Source organism: Dreissena polymorpha, chromosome 6 (assembly GCF_020536995.1).
Source record: "Dreissena polymorpha isolate Duluth1 chromosome 6, UMN_Dpol_1.0, whole genome shotgun sequence".
Taxonomy (NCBI): domain Eukaryota; kingdom Metazoa; phylum Mollusca; class Bivalvia; order Myida; family Dreissenidae; genus Dreissena; species Dreissena polymorpha.
The window spans coordinates 75687641-75709148 of NC_068360.1; the positions used below are offsets into that span (position 1 = coordinate 75687641).

The 21508-nt window shown below is 36.7% G+C and overlaps 1 protein-coding gene across 1 annotated transcript in view; it reads left to right on the forward strand.

Moving 5' to 3' along the window:
* LOC127835820 (retinoblastoma-associated protein-like) overlaps positions 1–18656 on the forward strand; it is a 98038-nt gene extending 79382 nt beyond the window's left edge. The window contains exons 22-29 of the mRNA XM_052362253.1: positions 1845–1922; positions 4029–4133; positions 5410–5553; positions 11357–11421; positions 13056–13179; positions 14609–14733; positions 16970–17080; positions 18101–18656. Coding sequence (XP_052218213.1) covers positions 1845–1922; positions 4029–4133; positions 5410–5553; positions 11357–11421; positions 13056–13179; positions 14609–14733; positions 16970–17080; positions 18101–18131 — 783 coding nt within the window. The 3' untranslated portion in view covers positions 18132–18656. The remainder of the gene's footprint in view (positions 1–1844; positions 1923–4028; positions 4134–5409; positions 5554–11356; positions 11422–13055; positions 13180–14608; positions 14734–16969; positions 17081–18100) is intronic.
* Positions 18657–21508: the final 2852 nt, after the last annotated feature.

The following is a 21508-nucleotide window of genomic DNA, read 5'->3' on the forward strand; positions in this document are numbered from 1 at the left end:
ATAGCATGGCTCAATAACATATATTACCTATTATTGCTGTACATCACTTTGAATGTCACAGAGCACAGCTCAATTATATTACATATTATCGCCCTACATCACTTTGAATGTCACAGAGCACAGCTGAATTATATTACATATTATCGCCCAACATCACTTTGAATGTCACAGAGCACAGCTCAATTATATTTCATATTATCGCCCTACATCACTTTGAATGTCACATAGCACGGCTCAATTATATTACATATTATCGCCCTATATCACTTTGAATGTCACAGAGCACGGCTCAATTATATTACATATTATCGCCCTACATCACTTTGAATGTCACAGAGCACGGCTCAATTATATTACATATTATCGCTGTACATCACTTTGAATGTCACAGAGCACGGCTCAATTATATAACATATTATCGCTGTACATCACTTTGCATGTCACAGAGCACAGCTCAATTATATTACATATTATCGCTGAACATCACTTTGAATGTCACAGAGCATGGCTCAATTATATTACATATTATCACCCTACATCACTTTGAATGTCACAGAGCACAGCTCAATTATATTACATATTATCGCTGTACATCACTTTGAATGTCACAAAGCACAGCTCAATTATATTACATATTATCGCTGTACATCACTTTGAATGTCACAGAGCACAGCTCAATTATATTACATATTATCAATGTACATCACTTTGAATGTCACAGAGCATGGCTCAATTATATTACATATTATCACCGTACATCACTTTGAATGTCACAGAGCATGGCTCAATTATATTACATATTATCGCTGTACATCACTTTGAATGTCACAGAGCACGGCTCAATTATATTACATATTATCACCGTACATCACTTTGAATGTCACAGAGCACAGCTCAATTATATTACATATTATCGCCGTACATCACTTTGAATGTCACAGACCATGGCTCAATTATATAACATATTATCGCCCTACATCACTTTGAATGTCACAGAGCATGGCTCAATTATATTACATATTATTGCCCTACATCACTTTGAATGTCACATAGCACGGTTCAATTATATTACATATTATCGCCCTACATCACTTTGAATGTCACATAGCACGGTTCAATTATATTACATATTATCGCCCTACATCACTTTGAATGTCACATAGCATGGTTCAATTATATTACATATTATTGCCATACATCACTTTGAATGTCACAGAGCATGGCTCAATTATTTTACATATTATCGCCCTACATCACTTCGAATGTCACAGAGCACGGCTCAATTATATTACATATTATCACCGTACATCACTTTGAATGTCACAGAGCACAGCTCAATAACATATATTACATATTATCGCTGTACATCACTTTGAATGTCACAGAGCACAGCTCAATTATATTACATATTATCGCTGAACATCACTTTGAATGTCACAGAGCATGGCTCAATTATATTACATATCACCGTACATCACTTTGAATGTCACAGAGCATGGCTCAATTATATTACATATTATTGCCGTACATCACTTTGAATGTCACAGAGCACGGCTCAATTATATTACATATAATCGCCCTACATCACTTTGAATGTCACATAGCATGGCTCAATTACGTTACATATTATTGCAGTACATCACTTTGAATGTCACAGAGCTCAGCTCATATATGACTATCATTCAAATGCAATATAGGACGACTGATCAGTTACTTAAACACCATAGTGTCCAGATAGCTTATGTACTTGGCATGAAAGTACGCTATTGAAAAATGTACTTATAATTTATTTGAATTTTCTTAAAATGTATACTTTTATGATAATTTATTTCCTGCTTTGACAGCAACAGAAGATTTGGACATGCTTTGAGTTTTGCATCATCAGTCGACCAGAACTTCTTAAAGACAGACATCTGGATCAGGTCAGTTTGACTTTCATCAAAGACCTGTAGCTCTGGTTAGTTTAGCGTTGAAAAATTCATCTGGTCATGACTTCTGGTAAGTTTGACATCCAGCAAAGCACGTAGCTCTGGTTAATTTAATATTGAAAAAGGCCCCATAACTGATCAATTCAAATTGTCCAATGGCCAATTACTTCTGGTAGGTTTGACATTCATCAAAGCTCTGGTGAACCTTACATTAATGAGACCCTTGCAAGTTGTTTTATTACCTGATGTCTTATATAAATGATAATAAATTAATTTTTGCTATTCTGTCGAAAAAGAAATTTGCAATGTTTTAAACTGTTACCGATGAATATCGAACTGTTGACCGGTCAACAGTTTGAACTGTTGCCCGCTGAAATAATGACGTCATTTCGTCGAACAAATGACGTCATTTTACAGTTTAACAGTCAAAATTATTTTTTTTATCGATTACTGTTGTGTGTGAATAAAAAGTTAGTTTGCTGTTATTTCTATGTTGGAAATTTGATCAGGTAATAAAACACTTATTTCATGGATGCTTGGTGAACAGTCAAAACTGTTGTCCCTCGGTATCAGAGCTTACATTTGGAACTGTTGCCCTCGGCCTATCGGCCTCGGGCAACAGTACCAAAGTCATCCCTGATACCTTGGGAAACAGTTTTGACTGTTCACCGCGCATCCATGAAATAAGTGTATACTGTCTTATCAATCCGTCTGCATAATATGTTCCAGCAATTTCTCAGAAAGTAGGAAAGATACTTTGATTAAAATTTCTATAGTTTTGGAGGACAATATGAGTATTATGCAAGAGCTCTTTTTTACCAGATGTCAAAGCCCATGTTGTTCTTTGTAAAAATAGAACTCATCTTAAAATTGTAATGACTCTGAAGAGAGCATGAGATATTCTAATTAAACTTGGTATACTCATTTAGCTACAGGTTTCTCATTTGTCAGGTGGTATGTTTCTTCCTCTGTTCAACTGTCCATCCACAAGAAATAAAAATGAAATAAAAACAGTACATATAATTCAACTCGTGATCATACAAAATAAATATTTTCACTTGTTTTCAATGATCACTTGTGAATTAAAATCGCTTATCCACCGACTCCAACAAATATCCTCTATTTCATTAAATTTAACTACAAATGCGTCAAAATACGTATCTAAGTGGTAAAGGGTTAAGAGCAATGTCAGGGTGAGTTTCCCAACTTTTTAATCAGGTTTTCCGAAGGAAAAAACTGGTTATTAGATTGGCGAATGCGGGCTGGCGGGCTGGCTGGCGGGCGGGCGGAACAAGCTTGTCCGGGCCATAACTTTGTCGTTCATTGTGAGATTTTAAAATCATTTGGCACATTTGTTAACCATCATTAGACGGTGTGTCGCGCGAAAACATTACGTCAATATCTCCAAGGTCAAGGTCACACTTTGAGTTCAAAGGTAAAAATAGCCATAAATGAGCTTGTCTGGGCTATAACTATGTCATTCATTATGAGATTTTAAAATCATTTGACACATTTGTTCACCATCATGGGACGGTGTGTCACACGAAAGAATCACGTCAATATCTCCAATGTCAAGGTCGCCACGACTAAAAATAGATTTATTTTAAAACAAACTTACAAAGGGGGTTAATTTTGTTTGTTCATTTCAAAAGTTCAGTTTGAGTTGTCTCCCTTTATCAGATTTTTTTTCACAATGAAAACCTGGTTTTGTGACAATTTTGTCCCTTGTTTTAATTAGAGGCTAATTGTAGAAAATATTGAATTAACACCATATTATTGTGCTAAATGGACATTTGATTTCATAATGTAACATTTAAACTCAATATCGTAAGATTATGATGTGCTCTGTGTTGCAGATCTTCAAAACAAATCAATTTAGTCCAGGGCTTACTCTGTCATTGGCCAAATTTGACGATAGCTACATATTGACCCAATTTGGCAAAAAAAATTATACATGGCTACATTTTTTTCTTCATTAAAACTCATAATATAGCAGCAATTACACACATTTTGCCATAGTGAGACGAATTCTGCTAAAGACTATTTTTTTGCAACAGAAAGTTATGGCTTATCCATGTTACAATTGCTCACTTGTTACAGATCATGATGTGCTCAGTGTATGGGATCTGCAAGGTGTCAGACTGTGAGATTCGCTTTAAAGACATCGTGAAAGAGTACAGCACCATGTCCCATGCCATGTGTGACGTAAGTTCTTAGTGACATTGATGGGCAATTAGTGGCAAAGATAGGGCCAGTGCTGCCATATTCTGATTGTATAGGAGATTCTGTCGTCTGTCAAAATGGTTCATACTAATACTCACGGTACTTGAAAGTGGGTTATCTTCTTGCTGCTTTCAGCAAGTTTAGTGCAGGTTTATAACCAAATTGTCTTGAACCAATGGCTTTGTAGTAGATTGATGAGGATCAATTTGGTAACATTGCTTTTGATAAAACTCGTTTATTTAGACATTGATTAGGGGTGTTTCTAGCCATTTTGGGAAAAGGAGTCTTGTCAAATCTGGATTTTTTAAATCGATAAAATGGCAAATTTGGGGATTTTTGATCAACACAATGGACCAAAGTGGGATTTTTGTATCAACAAATATTGAAACATAAGGACACATCATATAAATTATAGTTATAAACTTTGTTAGATGTTTATAAAAAATAACTGGTATATTATTAGCATAAGACACTTATTTCTAAAAAAAATATTAATAAATATTCTTTTTGGAGAAATTGGGATTTTTTTTTACAATTTCCGTTTGGGATCAGGTCAGTTTGCTTTGGTATCAGGTCAATTTAAATATCATATAAAACCCTGTTGATGGTTACAGTTTCAGTTTGTACATTTTGCATGATTACACCCAGACAACATTGGACGCTGATATTAGTGTTTATGTGCTAAATTACCGTACAGGTTTACATGTTATTTTGTAACAATTTTTTTTATATGTAAAATGCAGGTTTACAATCTTTCATTGTTTGTTGTGGCATCCTCATTGCATGTTAACAATGTGACAGGGTTTTAACTTGTACATTGCTGATTTTCAAGTATGCAGTAGTGGACGTTGATACTTACATGTACAGTTTCAAGTTCAACACATTCATTGCAGGTTTACAAGATGCAATTGTTGGGCATTAGTGGTTACAGTATCTCTTATACATTTCAAGTAACATAAATAATCTAAGTCAACGATTATTTCGTACAATATTTTGAAAAAAATGGTATCTATGGCAACATAAATTTAAAGCGATACAAAAAGCTCGTTTTATTTTGGTGTTGAGCACTTTATTCCATTTTAATTTCCCGCAATGAATACTATTCATACGTGACACGAACACTAACTTGGCACATGAACTTGTGTTAAATATATTGTTCTGCAAAAAAATAAAAAGAGCATTTTGTATCTTGTTAAATCTATGTTTCCAGACCACATTTAGCATTGAAATTTTGTCTTTTGTTATATTAATTTCGCAGGTTTACAAGCAGGCTCTGTTGGAGAACGGCACCCATGACTCCATTATCAGCTTCTACAACCGAGTGTTCATGCAGTGTATGAAGAACTACATTCTGCAGTTTGCAAAACCAGTGGTATGTTGTGAGATGTGTCCATATACCTCAGTCACATGCTGATTATTACGAAATATTTAAATGTTGTCTTTTTTTGTTTAAAAGAGCTTTAATTGAGAGGAGAATTTTACGGTTATTATAAGGTAAATGTATGTAAATTCTGAGTTAGGGAAGGGGGCCACATTTTGACCCCATTTTTTTTAGCTCATCTTTTTTTTTGAAAAAAAATTATGAGCTATTGTCATCACGTCGGCGTCGGCGTTGGCGTCCGGTTAAGTTTTGCGTTTAGGTCCACTTTTCTCAGATTGTATCAATGCTATTGCATTCAAACTTGGTACACTTACTTACTATCATGAGAGGACTGGGCAGGCAAAGTTAGATAACTCTGGCGTGCATTTTGACAGAATTATGTGCCCTTTTTATACTTAGAAAAATGAAAATTTTGGTTAAGTTTTGTGTTTAGGTCCATTTTATTCCTTAAGTATCAAAGCTATTGCTTTCATACTTGCAACACTTACTAACTATCATAAGGGGACTGTGCAGGCAAAGTAATGTAAATCTGACTGGCATTTTGACAGAATTATGTGCCCTTTTTATACTTAGAAATTTTAAAATTTGGTTAAGTTTTGTGTTTAGGTCCACTTTATTCCTACAGTATCAAAGCTATTGCTTTCATACTTGCAACACTTATTAACTATCATAAGGGGACTGTGCAGGCAAAGTTATGTGACTCTGACTGGCATTTGGACGGAATTATGGGCCCTTTATACTTAGAAAATTGAAAAGTTGGTTAAGTTTTGTGTTTTGGTCCACTTTACCCCTAAAGTATCATAGATATTGCTTTCATACTTGGAACACTCGCAAACTATCATAAGGGTACAGTAAAAGGACAAGTTGCATAACTCTGGTTGTCATTTTTATGGAATTATGGCCCTTTTTTGACTTAGTAACTTTGAATATATGGTTAAATTTTGTGTTTTGATCCACTTTACTTCTAAAGTATCAAGGCTATTGCTTTCAAACTTCAAATACTTTCATGCTATCATGAGGTTACTGTACCTGGCAAGTTGAATTTTACCTTGACCTTTAAATGACCTTGACTCTCAAGGTCAGTTATTAAATTTTGCTAAAAATGCCATAACTTCTTTATGTATGATTAAATTTGATTGATACTTTGACAAAACTACTCTTACAAAACTACTCTTACCTGACATACCACAATAGACTCCACCCAAACCATCCCCCGTGCCCCCCCCCCCCCCCGAATCCCGCCCCTATTTTTTTTTTAAGATCATCTCACAAATGACCATCACACACAATATACTATACCCCCCCCACCTACCCCCCCCCCCCCCCCCCAAATTGGTTTTTATCCCCTGCCAGAGGCGGAGGGATATTGTTTTGGCGTTGTCCGTCCGGCTGTCCGTCCATCCGGCACTTTTGTGTCCGGAGCCATATCTTGGAAGTGCTTTGGCGGATTTCATTGAAACTTGGTATGAGTATATATATGCATAAGAGGATGATGCACGCCAAATGACATTGTACACCATCTGTTAAAAACAGAGTTATGGCCCTTTGTATCTTGAAAAAATGCCTTTTACTATAGGCACTTTTGTGTCCGGAGCCATATCTTGGAAGTGCTTTGGCGGATTTCATTGAAACTTGGTATGAGTATATATATGCATAAGAGGATGATGCACCCCAAATGGCATTGTACATCATCTGTTAAAAACAGAGTTATGGCCCTTTGTCTCTTGAAAAAATGCCTTTTACTATATGCACTTTTGTGTCCGGAGCCATATCTTGGAAGTGCTTTGGCGGATTTCATTGAAACTTAGTATGAGTATATATATGCATAAGAGGATGATGCACGCCAAATGACATTGTACGCCATCTGTTAAAAACAGAGTTATGGCCCTTTGTATCTTGAAAAAATGCCTTTTACTTATAGGCTTTTTTGTGTCCGGAGCCATATCTTGGAAGTGCTTTGGCGGATTTCATTGAAACTTGGTATGAGTATATATATGCATAAGAGGATGATGCATGCCAAATGGCATTGTATACCATCTGTTAAAAACAGAGTTATGGCCCTTTGTATCTTGAAAAAATGCTTTTTACTATAGGCACTTTTGTGTCCGGAGCCATATCTTGGAAGTGCTTTGGCGGATTTCATTGAAACTTGGTATGAGTATATATCCCCTGCCAGAGGCGGAGGGATATTGTTTTGGTGCTGTCCGTCCGGCTGTCCGTCCGTCACTTTTGTGTCCGGAGCCATATCTTGGAAGTGCTTTGGCGTATTTCATTGAAACTCTGTATGAGTATATATAAGCATAAGAGGATGATGCACGCCAAATGGCATTGTACACCATCTGTTAAAACCAGAGTTATAGCCCTTTGTATCTTGAAAAAATGCTTTTTACTATAGGCACTTTTGTGTCCGGAGCCATATCTTTTTTAACATAACAGATGTTGTGTTCACTCTGCAACACTCTGAAAATTGAGTGTATATAAACATTGAATGTTTTTGTGGAAAACGCACGACTTATTATTCACCTAAGTAAATTTTGAAGGCTGAAGAACCTTCCTCTGTCTTAGTTTTGAGTTATTGTCCTCCGTCCGTCCATCTGTCAGTATGTTCATCCGTCCGATTTGCACCCATCCTCAAACAAAGCATATGTTGCGGGGGATATCAATTCTACGAATTTGCTTGTTTTTGAAACGGTTAAAAAACATAAATATTTATTTTTATTATTTTATGTTTGAAATACCGTCCAACCATCGCACCCAAGAATACCCCCCCCCCACCCCCCTCCCCCCCATCCCCCCTCCCCCGAATCCCCCCCCCCCCTAATTTTTTTTTTTAAAGATCATCTCACAAATTATCACCACACCCTCACACTATACTATACTCCCCCCCCCCCACCCCAACCCCCCCCCCCCCCCGAATCCCCCCCTAATTTTTTTTTTTTTTAAGATCATCTCACAAATGACCACCACACCCTCACACTTGACTATACCCCGCCCCCCACCCCACCCCCAATTTTTTTTGAAACGGTTAAAAAACACAAATATTTATTTTTATTATTTTATGTTTGAAATACCGTCCAACCATCGCACCCAAGAATACCCCTCCCAACCCCTCCCCCCCCACCCCGAATTCCCCCCCCCCCCTAATTTTTTTTTTTTTTTTAAGATCATCTCACAAATGACCACCACACCCTCACACTATACTATACCCCCCCACCCCATTTCCCCAATTTTTTTTTAAACGGGTAAAAAACACAAATATTTATTTTTATTATTTTATGGTTGAAATACCGTCCAACCATCACACACAAGAACACAAGAATACCCCCCACCTCCCCCACCTCCCCCCCTCCCCCCCCCCCCCCGAATTACCCCCCCTATTTTTATTTTTTTTAAGATCATATCACAAATGACCACCACACCCTCACACTATACTATACCCCCCACCCCATTTCCCCAATTTTTTTTTTAAACGGGTAAAAAACACAAATATTTATTTTTATTATTTTATGGTTGAAATACCGTCCAACCATCACACACAAGAATACCCCCCACCTCCCCCCCTCCCCCCCCCCCCCGAATTACCCCCCCTAATTTTTTTTTTTTTAAGATCATCTCACAAATGACCACCACACCCTCACACTATACTATACCCCCCACCCCATTTCCCCAATTTTTTTTTTAAACGGGTAAAAAACACAAATATTTATTTTTATTATTTATGGTTGAAATACCGTCCAACCATCACACACAAGAACACAAGAATACCCCCACCTCCCCCCCCCGAATTACCCCCCCTAATTTTTTTTTTTTTTTTAAATCATCTCACAAATGACCACCACACCCTCACACTATACTATAACCCCCCCCCCCCACCCCACCCCCATTTTTTTTTTTGAAACGGTTAAAAAACACAAATATTTATTTTTATTATTTTATGTTTGAAATACCGTCCAACCATTGCACCCAAGAATACCCCTCCCAACCCCTCCCCCCCCCCACCCGAATTCCCCCCCCCCCCAAATTTTTTTTTTTTTAAGATCATCTCACAAATGACCACCACACCCTCACACTATACTATACCCCCCCACCCCATTTCCCCAATTTTTTTTTAAACGGGTAAAAAACACAAATATTTATTTTTATTATTTTATGGTTGAAATACCGTCCAACCATCACACACAAGAACACAAGAATACCCCCCACCTCCCCCCCTCCCCCCCCCCCGAATTACCCCCCCCCCCTAATTTTTTTTTTGTAAGATCATCTCAAAAATGACCACCACACCCTCATGCTATACCCCCCCCCCCCATCCCCCCCCCCAATTTTTTTTTAAACGGTTGAAAAACAAATATCTATTTTTATTATTTTATGTTTGAAATACCGTCCAACCATAGCACCCAAAAATCCCCCCCCACCTACCACCCCCCTGAATTTTTTATGCCCCCCTTCAAAGAAGAGGGGGTATATTGCTTTGCTCATGTCGGTCGGTCTGTCGGTCCGTCCACCAGGTGGTTGTCAGATGATAACTCAAGAACGCTTGGGCCTAGGATCATGAAACTTCATAGGAACATTGATCATGACTCGCAGATGACCCCTATTGATTTTGAGATCACTAGGTCAAAGGTCAAGGTCACTGTGATCCGAAATAGTAAAATAGTTTCCGGATGATAACTCAAGAACGCTTAGGCCTAGGATCATGAAACTTGATAGGTAGATTGATCATTACTCGCAGATGACACCTATTGATTTTCAGGTAACTAGGTCAAAGGTCAAGGTCACGGTGACCCGAAATAGTAAAATGGTTTCCGGATGATAACTCAAGAACGCTAATGCCTAGGATTATGAAACTTGATAGGTAGATTGATCATGACTCGCAGATGACCCCTATTGATTTTCAGGTCACAAGGTCAAAGGTCAAGGTCATGGTGACCCGAAATAGTAAAATGGTTTCCGGATGATAACTCAAGAACGCTTATGCCTAGGATCATGAAACTTGATAGGTAGATTGATCATGACTTGCAGATGACCCCTATTGATTTTCAGGTAACTAGGTCAAAGGTCAAGGTCATGGTGACCTGAAATAGTAAAATGGTTTCCGGATGATAACTCAAGAACCCGTATGCTATGGATCATGAAACTTCATAGGTACATTGGTCATTGATTTTCAGGTCACTCGGTCAAAGGTCAAGGTCACTGTGACAAAAAACATATTCACACAATGGCTGTCACTACAACTGAGAGCCCGTATGGGGGGCATGCATGTTTTACAAACAGCCCTGGTTTTTTCCATTTTTTTCCGCAATTTTGGAAGATAATGTAATAAATGTCCACGCCCCCACACTATACACCCCTCTTCACTCCACCCCTCCCTCCTTTGTGATTGAAAATGAGAGTCACCTTTAAAAAGAAAATAGATGAGCGGTCTGCACCCGCAAGGCGGTGCTCTTGTTATTGAAACATTGTATCACAAACTGAGGTTGGTATATTTTGTATTCTGTAAATAGAAATTGGTATGCTGATCAGTGGATTATTTGATCTTAATTCAATTGCCAGACTGTAGATTCATGTGTTTGTTGTGTAGTTTTATGAAACCAGTGGCAAAGCTTTCATGTATGTCTTAAATACTATCTGTAAATTTTGTAAATTTTAATTTAGCAAGTTGCTTTTGTTCCTTGGAAGTAAAATGGGGCTATCAGTCTTGTTTTCTATATGCTTATAAAGTAGTACGCCTTTCCAGAGATAGATTTGATAGACAATGTTATGATGAAAGTCAGTGATTGATAAGTAACTGAAAACATGTTAAATGTATGTTATGTTTCTATAGCAACCCAACTTGTCCCCATTGCCAAAGCCAGTAAATTCTTCACTGAATTCATCCCCTGTCTATAGGTATGTATGTGTTAAAATAGAAAAAGGTTATAAGTGTTTCATGTTAATATTAAATGTCATAATTCGATATGGCTGTGGCGTAGTGGATACGATGTTCGCCAATGGGTTTGAGGGCTACTGTGGGAGCTTTATTTCAATCTCTTCTAAAACACCAAGTACTTGTTCTACATTGAAAATGGACAAGAAGGTGTGTTAATAAGCCTTATGCTTTCAAGGCAATACAAATTAATAGGTGTAAACAATATGCCATAATTCTATAATAACGACAATATTAAGCATGAAAAAAGCAACGATAATAAGCATGAAAAATGACAAATATAAGTGCGAAAAATGGCTTTAAATCTTGTGTAGTTAGAATTTTTCTGCATTAAATTGGCAGTCAGTCAATTGTAACAATAAATGAGAACAAGTCACTCGCAATATAAAAAACATGCCAATTTGTGTTCGTATTGTGACATTTTACAATATTAATCAGCGTCTTATTATTTTGAGATATGTGAAAAACATACTTATATTTCTAAAATTAATTGATATGTTTTATGTACGAAAAAGCTTGTTGTGTGCTCTCTAAGATCTCTTGATATCATTTATAGACATATCTACCACAGTCGCACATGCATGCACATTAGAATGAGAAGGGAGCTTACCGTGGGTTATTACCCCGCCGTTGGTTATTGCGTTTATAACCAACGGTATGTCGTTTGGATGCTTGTTATCAAACCACTTGGGCTACGCCCTCGTGGTTTAATTCCTATGCATCTGAACTCCATACCGTTTATGGTTACCTGTCGATTATTTTTTAAATTAGTTCATTATTTAAACCTGTGGGACTCACCTATAAAATTATTGACATATGTAACATTCTGATTTGTCTATGCTATTACCCATAAAATTAACCATCCACCTTTTTAGTATCCCTGGATGCAAGAATTTTACACAAATAAGCTTAAACACTGTCCATGTCTTTTATAACATTCTGAATTGTGTGCTTTTATTACCTCTCCACCTTTTCATTATCCCTGGTTGAATGTTCTACTATAATAACCCACCCATCCACCATTTCATTATCCCTATTTGAATGTTCTATTATAGTTACCCGGAACACAACAATTTTTACATTTCCCGGCTGAAGGAAGGCACTTTCAGCTTTTATGGAGATTTTTATGCCCCGAAGGAGGGCATATAGTGATCTTACCGCACGTCTGTCCGTCCGTCCGTTTGTCTGTCTGTCTGTCTTTCCGTCACACTTTGCGTTTAGGTTTCTGCATTTAGGTTTCGAAAAATGCTTATGACTTCTTTGTCCCTTCAGATATTGAAGAAAGCAACTTGATATTTGGCATGCATGTGTATCTCATGGAGCGGCACATTTTGAGTGGTGAAAAGTCAAGCTCAAGGTCATCCTTCAAGGTCGAAGGTCAAATATATGTATTCAAAGTTGGGCAGAAGGGGGCATTGTGTTTCTGACAAACACATCTCTTGTTTTGCTCAAAGATGTTCTTTTCCTTACAAAAATCCAGTGTTTGCGGAAAGTGTTGCAGACTTCATAAGCTTATCTTGGATAATACTAGTTGTATTAAGCCCCTTAGAAGTTTTCCCTTAGAAAGGCTCTTACTATTTCCCATCCACCATTACAGTATCCCTGGACGCAAGAATTTCTACATTTCACCGCTGAAGGAGTCGCCTTTCAAGCCCCCAAGTTCTCCAGGCAACATGACACCAAGATCTCGAAAACTCTACAGCTTTGGTGAACTGCTTGGCGTGAGTATTGTGATGCATGTGCAGGGATATTTTTTCATATTAATTACAGCCTCTAACAGGCTTTTGCCCGATTGCATAAAGTGAAAAAAGGATGTTTTTTAATGGCACAAAGTAACATTTTTCCCCGAAAATGTAACCAAAACTTCTCCCAAAATATGGCAAACATTTCTGCTAGCAGAGTACTTTAATTAGGACACTTTTGATGGGTTTTGACCAGTTTCTGCAAAAACCAAATCATGAAACAAAAATAATTAGTTTTATATTTTAATATTTAATATTTTAAAAAGTCCTTAAATATGTACTGCACTACTGCTATAAAGTGCCTAATCCTGGACACTTTTCTACAGAATTCGATTAAAAAATAACAAATCAAAATAGACATAAACCACATTATAAGTAATCTGTTTTGCTATTCCTTGACTTATTTACTCTGTGATGTTTCATTTAAAAGTTTCCCACTAATGATTGATTTTTCGCTGATTCATATTTAATTTCAATCTTCTATAAATCGTCAAAGTCAACAACACAAACATAACTAACTTTAAGAAAACACAGTTTTGAATGACATACTTTAGTCTTTGAAGTTCACATTTAGTCTTTGAATGTCACACTTAAGTTGTTTAATTTCACACTGACCTCTTTGAATGTCACACTTCCTCTTTGAATGTCATATTTAAGTCTTTGAAGTCACACTTTAGTCTTTGAATTTACACTGAAGTCTTTAAATGTCAAACTTAAGTCTTTGAGTGTCATACTCAAGTCTTTGAGTGCCATACTGTCTTTAAAGTCACACTTAAGTCTTTGAATGTCAAACTGAAGTCTTTGAGTGTCATACTTAAGTCTTTGAGTGCCATACTGTCTTTGAAGTCACACTTAAGTCTTTGAATGTCACACTTAAGTCTTTGAATGTCACATTTAAGTGTTTGAATTTCTGTTTTGAATGTCACAGTCAAGCATTTGAATGTCACAATTAAGTCTTGGAAGTCACACTTAAGTCATTGAAGTGGCACATAAGTCTTTGAATGTGAAACTTAAGTCTTCGAATGTCACACTCAAGTGTTTGAATGTCTGTTTTGAATGTCACACTCAAGCATTTGAATGTTTTGTTTTAGTCTTTGAATGTGAAACTCAAGTTTTTGAATGTCACACTCAAGTGTTTGAAAGTCTGTTTTGAATGTCAGACTCAAGCATTTGAATGTCTTGCTTTAGTCTTTGAATGTCAAAATTAAGTCTTTGAATATCACATTTAATCTTTGAAAGCCTTACTGAAGTGTTTTAATTTCACACTTAAATACTTTAATGTCACACTTAATTCTTTGAATGTTACACTTAAGTATTTGAACATCACACTCAAGTCTTTGAATGTCACACTTTCTACTTTACATTTCACATATTTCCACTAAGTACTTTGACTATCACACTTTTCCAGTCTGCAGAGAAGCTGAAGAGTATCAATGAGTCAATGGCTGCATTCAAGTCGAGAGGCAACCTGCCTTACGTAACCACGGTGAGGAGAACATCATCCAAGAGGCTCAGCTTTGATGAGATGCCCAGGTCAGTGATGCTCAATTTCCACATCTATGTTTGTTGTATTGTTTTTTTTTTAGCTCACCTGAGCACAACGTGCTCATGGTGAGCTTTTGGGATCGCCTTTTGTCTGTTGTCTGTTGTGCGTGCGTCGTTCGTCGTCAACATGTTGCCTTGTGAACACTCAAGAGGCCACATTTCTTGTCTGATCTTCATGAAACTTGGTCAGAACATTTGTCCCAATGATAACTCGACTTAGTTCGAAACTGGGTCATGCTGGGTCAAAAACTAGATCACTAGGTCAAAAAAGGACAAACCTTGTTAACACTGTAGATGTCACATTTGATGCCCAATCTTCATGTAACTTTGTCAAAATGTTTGTCTAAGTGATATGTTGTTTGCGTTCAAAAATGGTTGGGGTAAGTTGAAAAACATGGCAGCCGGTGGGCGGGGCAGTATTCCTTATATGGCTATAGAGAATCTTTGTGAACACTCTAGGAGTCACAACTTTTGCCCAATCATCATGAAATTTGTTGGAAACATTGGTTTCATTGATATCTTGGACGAGTTCAAAAATGGTCCAGATCGGTGAAAAAACATGGCCGCCACGGGGCAGGTCAGTTTTCTCTATATGTATATAGTGAAAACATGTGAACACTCTAGAAGTCACATTTTTGTTCCAATCTTCATGAAATTTGAACATTTGTTTCCTGGATCCGACGGTTGAGTTTGAATATGGTTCGGATCAGTAAAAAAACATGGCCGCCATGGGGGTCTTTTTCCTTATATTTATATAGTAAAGAAGTTTGTGAACACTCTAGAAGTCACATTTTTTGCCTAATCATCAAGAAATTTGGTCAAAACATTGGTTATGTGGATATTCGGACGAGTTTGAAAATAGTCATGAACATTCGAAAAAGAAACATTGTGAACTCTCTATATGTCACATTTTAGTTCAATCTTAATGAAACATGCTGAGAACACATGTTCCTATAATATAATGATTTTCTTAAAAAATGGCTCCGGTGCTCTGAAGAGCATGGTTTCCAGGGGCGAGCGAATTTCTTCTTGTGGACCTTATGATAATATTTAAGTTTCATGAAGTACTTTTATTATTTTGAACTCCACCTTCCCAAAAAAGTTTAGTTCCTTCGGGTCTCAGGTAAGCGCCTTAGGGCCAATGGCCCTCTTGTTTCGTATTTTTCTTTCATACTTAATTAGACAGATATGTTGTGTTTTTTTGTATCATTTCTTTAGTGCTTTTACTAGATGTGTGTAATTATGTTGTCTTTTGATAAATAAATAAATACATAAATAAATAAGTATATTTACAGATGGGTTCACTCACTTTTTGTATTATATATAAAAAAATTGAATGAGCCCATCTGAAACACTCCTTTGCAGAATTTGATGTGCTTAAGTTTACAACCGCTTGTATGTGTCTGTTGGAATGGAAAGTTATGCAGCTCTTAGCAGGCATGTCCTTTGTTGTACTTCTTGCAGCTCTGACATCTACATTGATGTTTAATGGACAAGGCCTTTCCATACGCACACAAATTTCTACCCCTGTGACCTTGACCTTGAACTTAGAGTCCGCGTTTAGGTTTCGAAATCTGCGTTTAGGTTTCGAAAAATGCTCATAACTTCTATGTCCCTTGAGAAATAACGTTCATATTTGGTATGCATGTGTATATGGACAAGGCCTTTCCATACGCACAAGATTTTTTACCCCTTTGACTTTGACCTTTAAGTTAGGGTCCGCGTTTAGGTTTCCAAATCTGCGTTTAGGTTCTGAAAAATGCTCATAACTTCTTTGTCCCTTGAGAAATAACCTTCATATTTGGTATGCATGTGTATATGGACAAGGCCTTTCCATACGCACAAAATTTTGACCCCTGTGACCTTGACCTTGAACATAGGGTCCGTGTTTAGGTTTCGAAATCTGCGTTTAGGTTTCGAAAAGAGCGCATAACTTCTATCAAGCGTTTATAGGGGGCTTAAGTCATCCTGTGGTGACAGCTCTTGTTTTAATTATTGCACTTACATCAAGAATGGTGATTTCATCATTGGCTATACAAATCAGCTTTTACATCATGAATAGTGATTTCATTATTGAACTCGCTCTTGTTCAATTTATAGCTCTTACATCATAAATGTATAAATACATCATCCATGGCAATGACGCCTTTTACTAGGCACCTGTTCTATTTATAGCTTTGATATTGTGATGGCTTCTCTGACCAGGCGCTTGTTCTATTTATAGCTCTGACATCATCAATGGAAATGACATCACTGAGCAGGATGTGGTTGTGAAGAAGAAAAGAGTGACACCCCCTGCAGTTGTTTCTCTATCAGCACCTGGGCAAAGGAATGGGTGAGTTTTCACATGTAGCTAGCAATTTTGTGGCCGTCTTTTAATATTAGTTATTTATCAACTTTTTGTGTTTGCTTCTATTCTATGAGTCTTGTAGATAATTATATTTAAACTGATACGGCAATGTATGGGTTTTCACTACAATGGCTGAATAACAGTTTTTTTATAAAAGCCATTATTACAACTCTGGTGAAATCATAATTGAAGGTCAGCAATAGGAAAAATGAATCTACTACCCCATAGCAACCTGCTTGCCTATGGCGGGGGATATTGTTATGGCGTTGTCCGTCCTTCCGTCTTTCCGTCTGTCTGTCCAGAGCCATATTTTGAAAGTGCTTTGGCGGATTTCATTGAAACTTGGTATGAGTATATATAGGGATAAAAGGATGATGCACGCCAAATGGCATTGTAAACCATCTGTTAATAACGGAGTTATGGCCCTTTGTATCTTGAGAAAATGCTTTTTTGAGTGTCAAATATAACACTTTTGTGTCCAGAAGCATATTGGCGGGGATATCATTTCAATGAATTTGCTTGTTTTATTCTAGTTTGAAAGGTAAATAATAAAAAAATCAGTTGTATTTTTTGATGAGTTATGTTCAGGATGCTTCCGTATTGTATGAGATATGTCTCAGGGTGCGAAAGAATTGTATTCAACAATTTAATAAGTCACCCTCGATAATCATGAGATTCATGATTTTGACCATTTTAATTGACCATGACCATGTTGAGTGACGATGTTTAATGATTATGACCTTAATAAATAACTATGACCACGTTAAGTGACTAAGACAATGTTAACTGACAAGGACCCTTAAATGACTATGACCATGTTTAATGAATTTGATCAATCATGAAGTGAATCTGATATTTTTAGGGACTATCAACATTCATTGACTATAAACATGTAAGACGACTATGACCAAGGATTTTTAACAATCTAAAGAAATATTCAACAATCCAAATATAGCATGCCTTTCTTCTACTATCATACATGTATTTGTTTGGGTCTGGTTTCAGAGATACTGACAAGGAGAGTAATAGCAAGTAATTATCTGCCCCTGCTGTGTGTAAGGGAGAGAATTCGAAATCGCAGCTGATAGACAGAAAGTCTTCTTTTTCTTCTGTACTTTTGATGTTGGCAATGTCTTGAATATATCATTTATGTTCATAAAAGTTGTATTTTAAATGTAATGTACTATGTTTTTAAGATGATTAATTTTGTTCTCGGACTCTTATTATTTTACCAGTTTACATTTTGTCATAGAATTTCTTAGATTGCATAATATAACACTTTTAAATTTGACTCCATTTATAGCTGGTTGCATTCTTTTACGGTACAATTTGAAATAAGGTGTGTTTAAATTTATGATGGATAAACTTAAATGAATTTGTCCGCTAAAAATAGTTCACTTCATTGACTGTCAAAAGTTTTCTTTAAGTATATTTTGAAGTACTGGTGATCGTTTCCTTGTGAAATGCAGTTATTTATTATAATGTCATAGCTATATGCGAAGATGACTATATTTATTAAATGTTCACATACAATGATTGATGTTTTTGAAGGACTGATTATTGAGCATGTATTGTAGCATTTCTTGACGTTGGCTTTGTATTTTACATAATCAATTTGCTTAGGAGCCTTCGTTTCGATGACAGTTTTAAAAATGTACCCTTTGAATTGTGTTTTCTCCTTTTATTTGGAACATAAACAATATTTTATGGAAAGTCAATTTATTCACTATTATTTATGCCCCCCTTCGAAGAAGAGGGGGTATATTGCTTTGCTCATGTCGGTCTGTCTGTCGGTCGGTCGGTTGGTCTGTCCGTCCACCAGGTGGTTGTCAGACGATAACTCAAGAACGCTTGGGCCTAGGATCATGAAACTTCATAGGTACATTGATCATGACTCGCAGATGACCCCTATTGATTTTGAGGTTACTAGGTCAAAGGTCAAGGTCACGGTGACCAGAAATAGTAAAATGGTTTTTGAATGATAACTCAAGAACGCATATGCCTAGGATCATGAAACTTCATGGGTAGATTGATCATGACTTGCAGATGACCCCTATTGATTTTGAGGTCACTAGGTCAAAGGTCAAGGTCACGGTGACCCGAAATAGTAAAATGGTTTCCGGATGATAACTCAAGAACGCATACGCCTGGGATCATGAAACTTCATGGGTAGATTAATCATGACTCGCAGATGACCCCTATTGATTTTGAGGTCACTAGGTTAAAGGTCAAGGTCACGGTGACCCGAAATAGTAAAATGATTTTCGGATGATAACTCAAGAACGCTTTTGCCTAGGATCATGACACTTCATAGGTACATTGATCGTGACCCGCAGATGACCCCTATTGATTTTCAGGTCACTAGGTCAAAGGTCAAGGTCACAGTGACAAAAATCGTATTCACACAATGGCTGCCACTACAACGGACAGCCCATATGGGGGGCATGCATGTTTTACAAACAGCCCTTGTTAATGTTTGAATTATAGAAATCATGTTAACATTTTAATCATGTTTGTGTGATATACTATATTTGATATGTTCTAAAAATTAACATACCAACAACCATGAATATTGGTTTAAAATGAGATGATTTAAATGTGCATACATTTGTTCTGGAAATGTAACATATTCAATTTTATTGGTAGGATTTATTGAAGTAATCTTACCTGTTGGGTTTTCATGGAGACATTTTTTTGTTCAATTTACTGATATATGAAATTGATTTGCTAAGACAGTATTTGAATGTTCAGTGTTGATGATTTTTAGCTCATCTATTTTTTGAAAAAAAATTATGAGCTATTGTCATCACCTTGGCGTCTGCGTCGTCATCCGGTTAAGTTTTGCGTTTAGGTCCACTTTTTTCAGAAAGTATCAATGCTATTGCATTCAAACTTGGTACACTTACTTACTATCATGAGGGGACTGGGCAGGCAAAGTTAGATAACTCTGGTGTGCATTTTGACAGAATTATGTGCCCTTTTTATACTTAGAAAATTGAAAATTTTGGTTAAGTTTTGTGTTTAGGTCCATTTTATTCCTTAAGTATCAAAGCTATTGCTTTCATACTTGCAACACTTACTAACTATCATAAGGGGACTGAGCAGGCAAAGTTATGTAACTCTGGCTGGCATTTTGCCAGAATTATGTGCCCTTTTTATACTTAGAAAATTGAAAATTTGGTTAAGTTTTGTGTATACATGTAGGTCCACTTTATTCCTACAGTATCAACACTTTTGCTTTCATACTTGCAACACTTATTAACTATCATAAGGGGACTGTGCAGGAAAAGTTATGTAACTCTGACTGGCATTTGGACGGAATTATGGGCCCTTTATACTTAGAAAATTGAAAATTTGGTTAAGTTTTGTGTTTTGGTCCACTTTACCCCTAAAGTTTCATAGATATTGCTTTCATACTTGGAACACTCGCAAACTATCATAAGGGGACAGTAAAAGGACAAGTTGCATAACTCTGGTTGTCATTTTTACGGAATTATGGCCCTTTTTTGACTTAGTAACTTTGAATATATGGTTAAATTTTGTGTTTCGATCCACTTTACTTCTAAAGTATCAAGGCTATTGCTTTCAAACTTCATATACTTTCATGCTATCATGAGGTTACTGAACCTGGCAAGTTGAATTTTACCATGACCTTTGAATGACCTTTACTCTCAAGGTAAAATTATAAAATTTTGCTAAAATTGCCATAACTTCTTTATTTATGATTAAGATTTGATTGATACTTTGACAAAACTACTCTGAGCTGACATACCACAATAGACTCCACACAAACCATCCCCCGTGCCCTCCCCCCCGGATCCCCCCCCCCTAATTTTTTTTTTTTAAAGATCATCTCACAAATGACCACCACACCCTCACACTATACCCCCCCCCCCCCCCACCCCAATTTTTTTATTATTTTGAAACGGTTAAAAAAAACACAAATATTTATTTTTATTACTTTTATTTTTGAAATACCGTCGCAACCAAGAATCCCCTCCCCCCCCCTTTTTTTTAAAGATCATCTCACAATGACCACCACACCCTCACACTATACCCCCCCCCCCATCCCCCACCCCAAATTTTTATTATTTTTTTTGCATTTTTTTCCGCATTTTTGGAAGATAATGTTATAAATGTTCACACCCCCACACTATACACCCCTCTTCACTCCATCCCTCCCTCCTTTGAGATTGAAATTGAGAGTCCCTTCACCTTTAAAAAGAAAATAGATGAGCGGTTGCACCCGCAAGGCGGTGCTCTTGTTTATAGTATAAAACTTCTTTATTATTGTGTTTTATTACGCGATTTTAATTGATTTCTTTATGATGTATTGTATAGGCTTTATTATTTATGTTGAATATAACACTCATTAAGTTGCTAAAACAAGTCAATAAAAAAAGTTTATGGCCA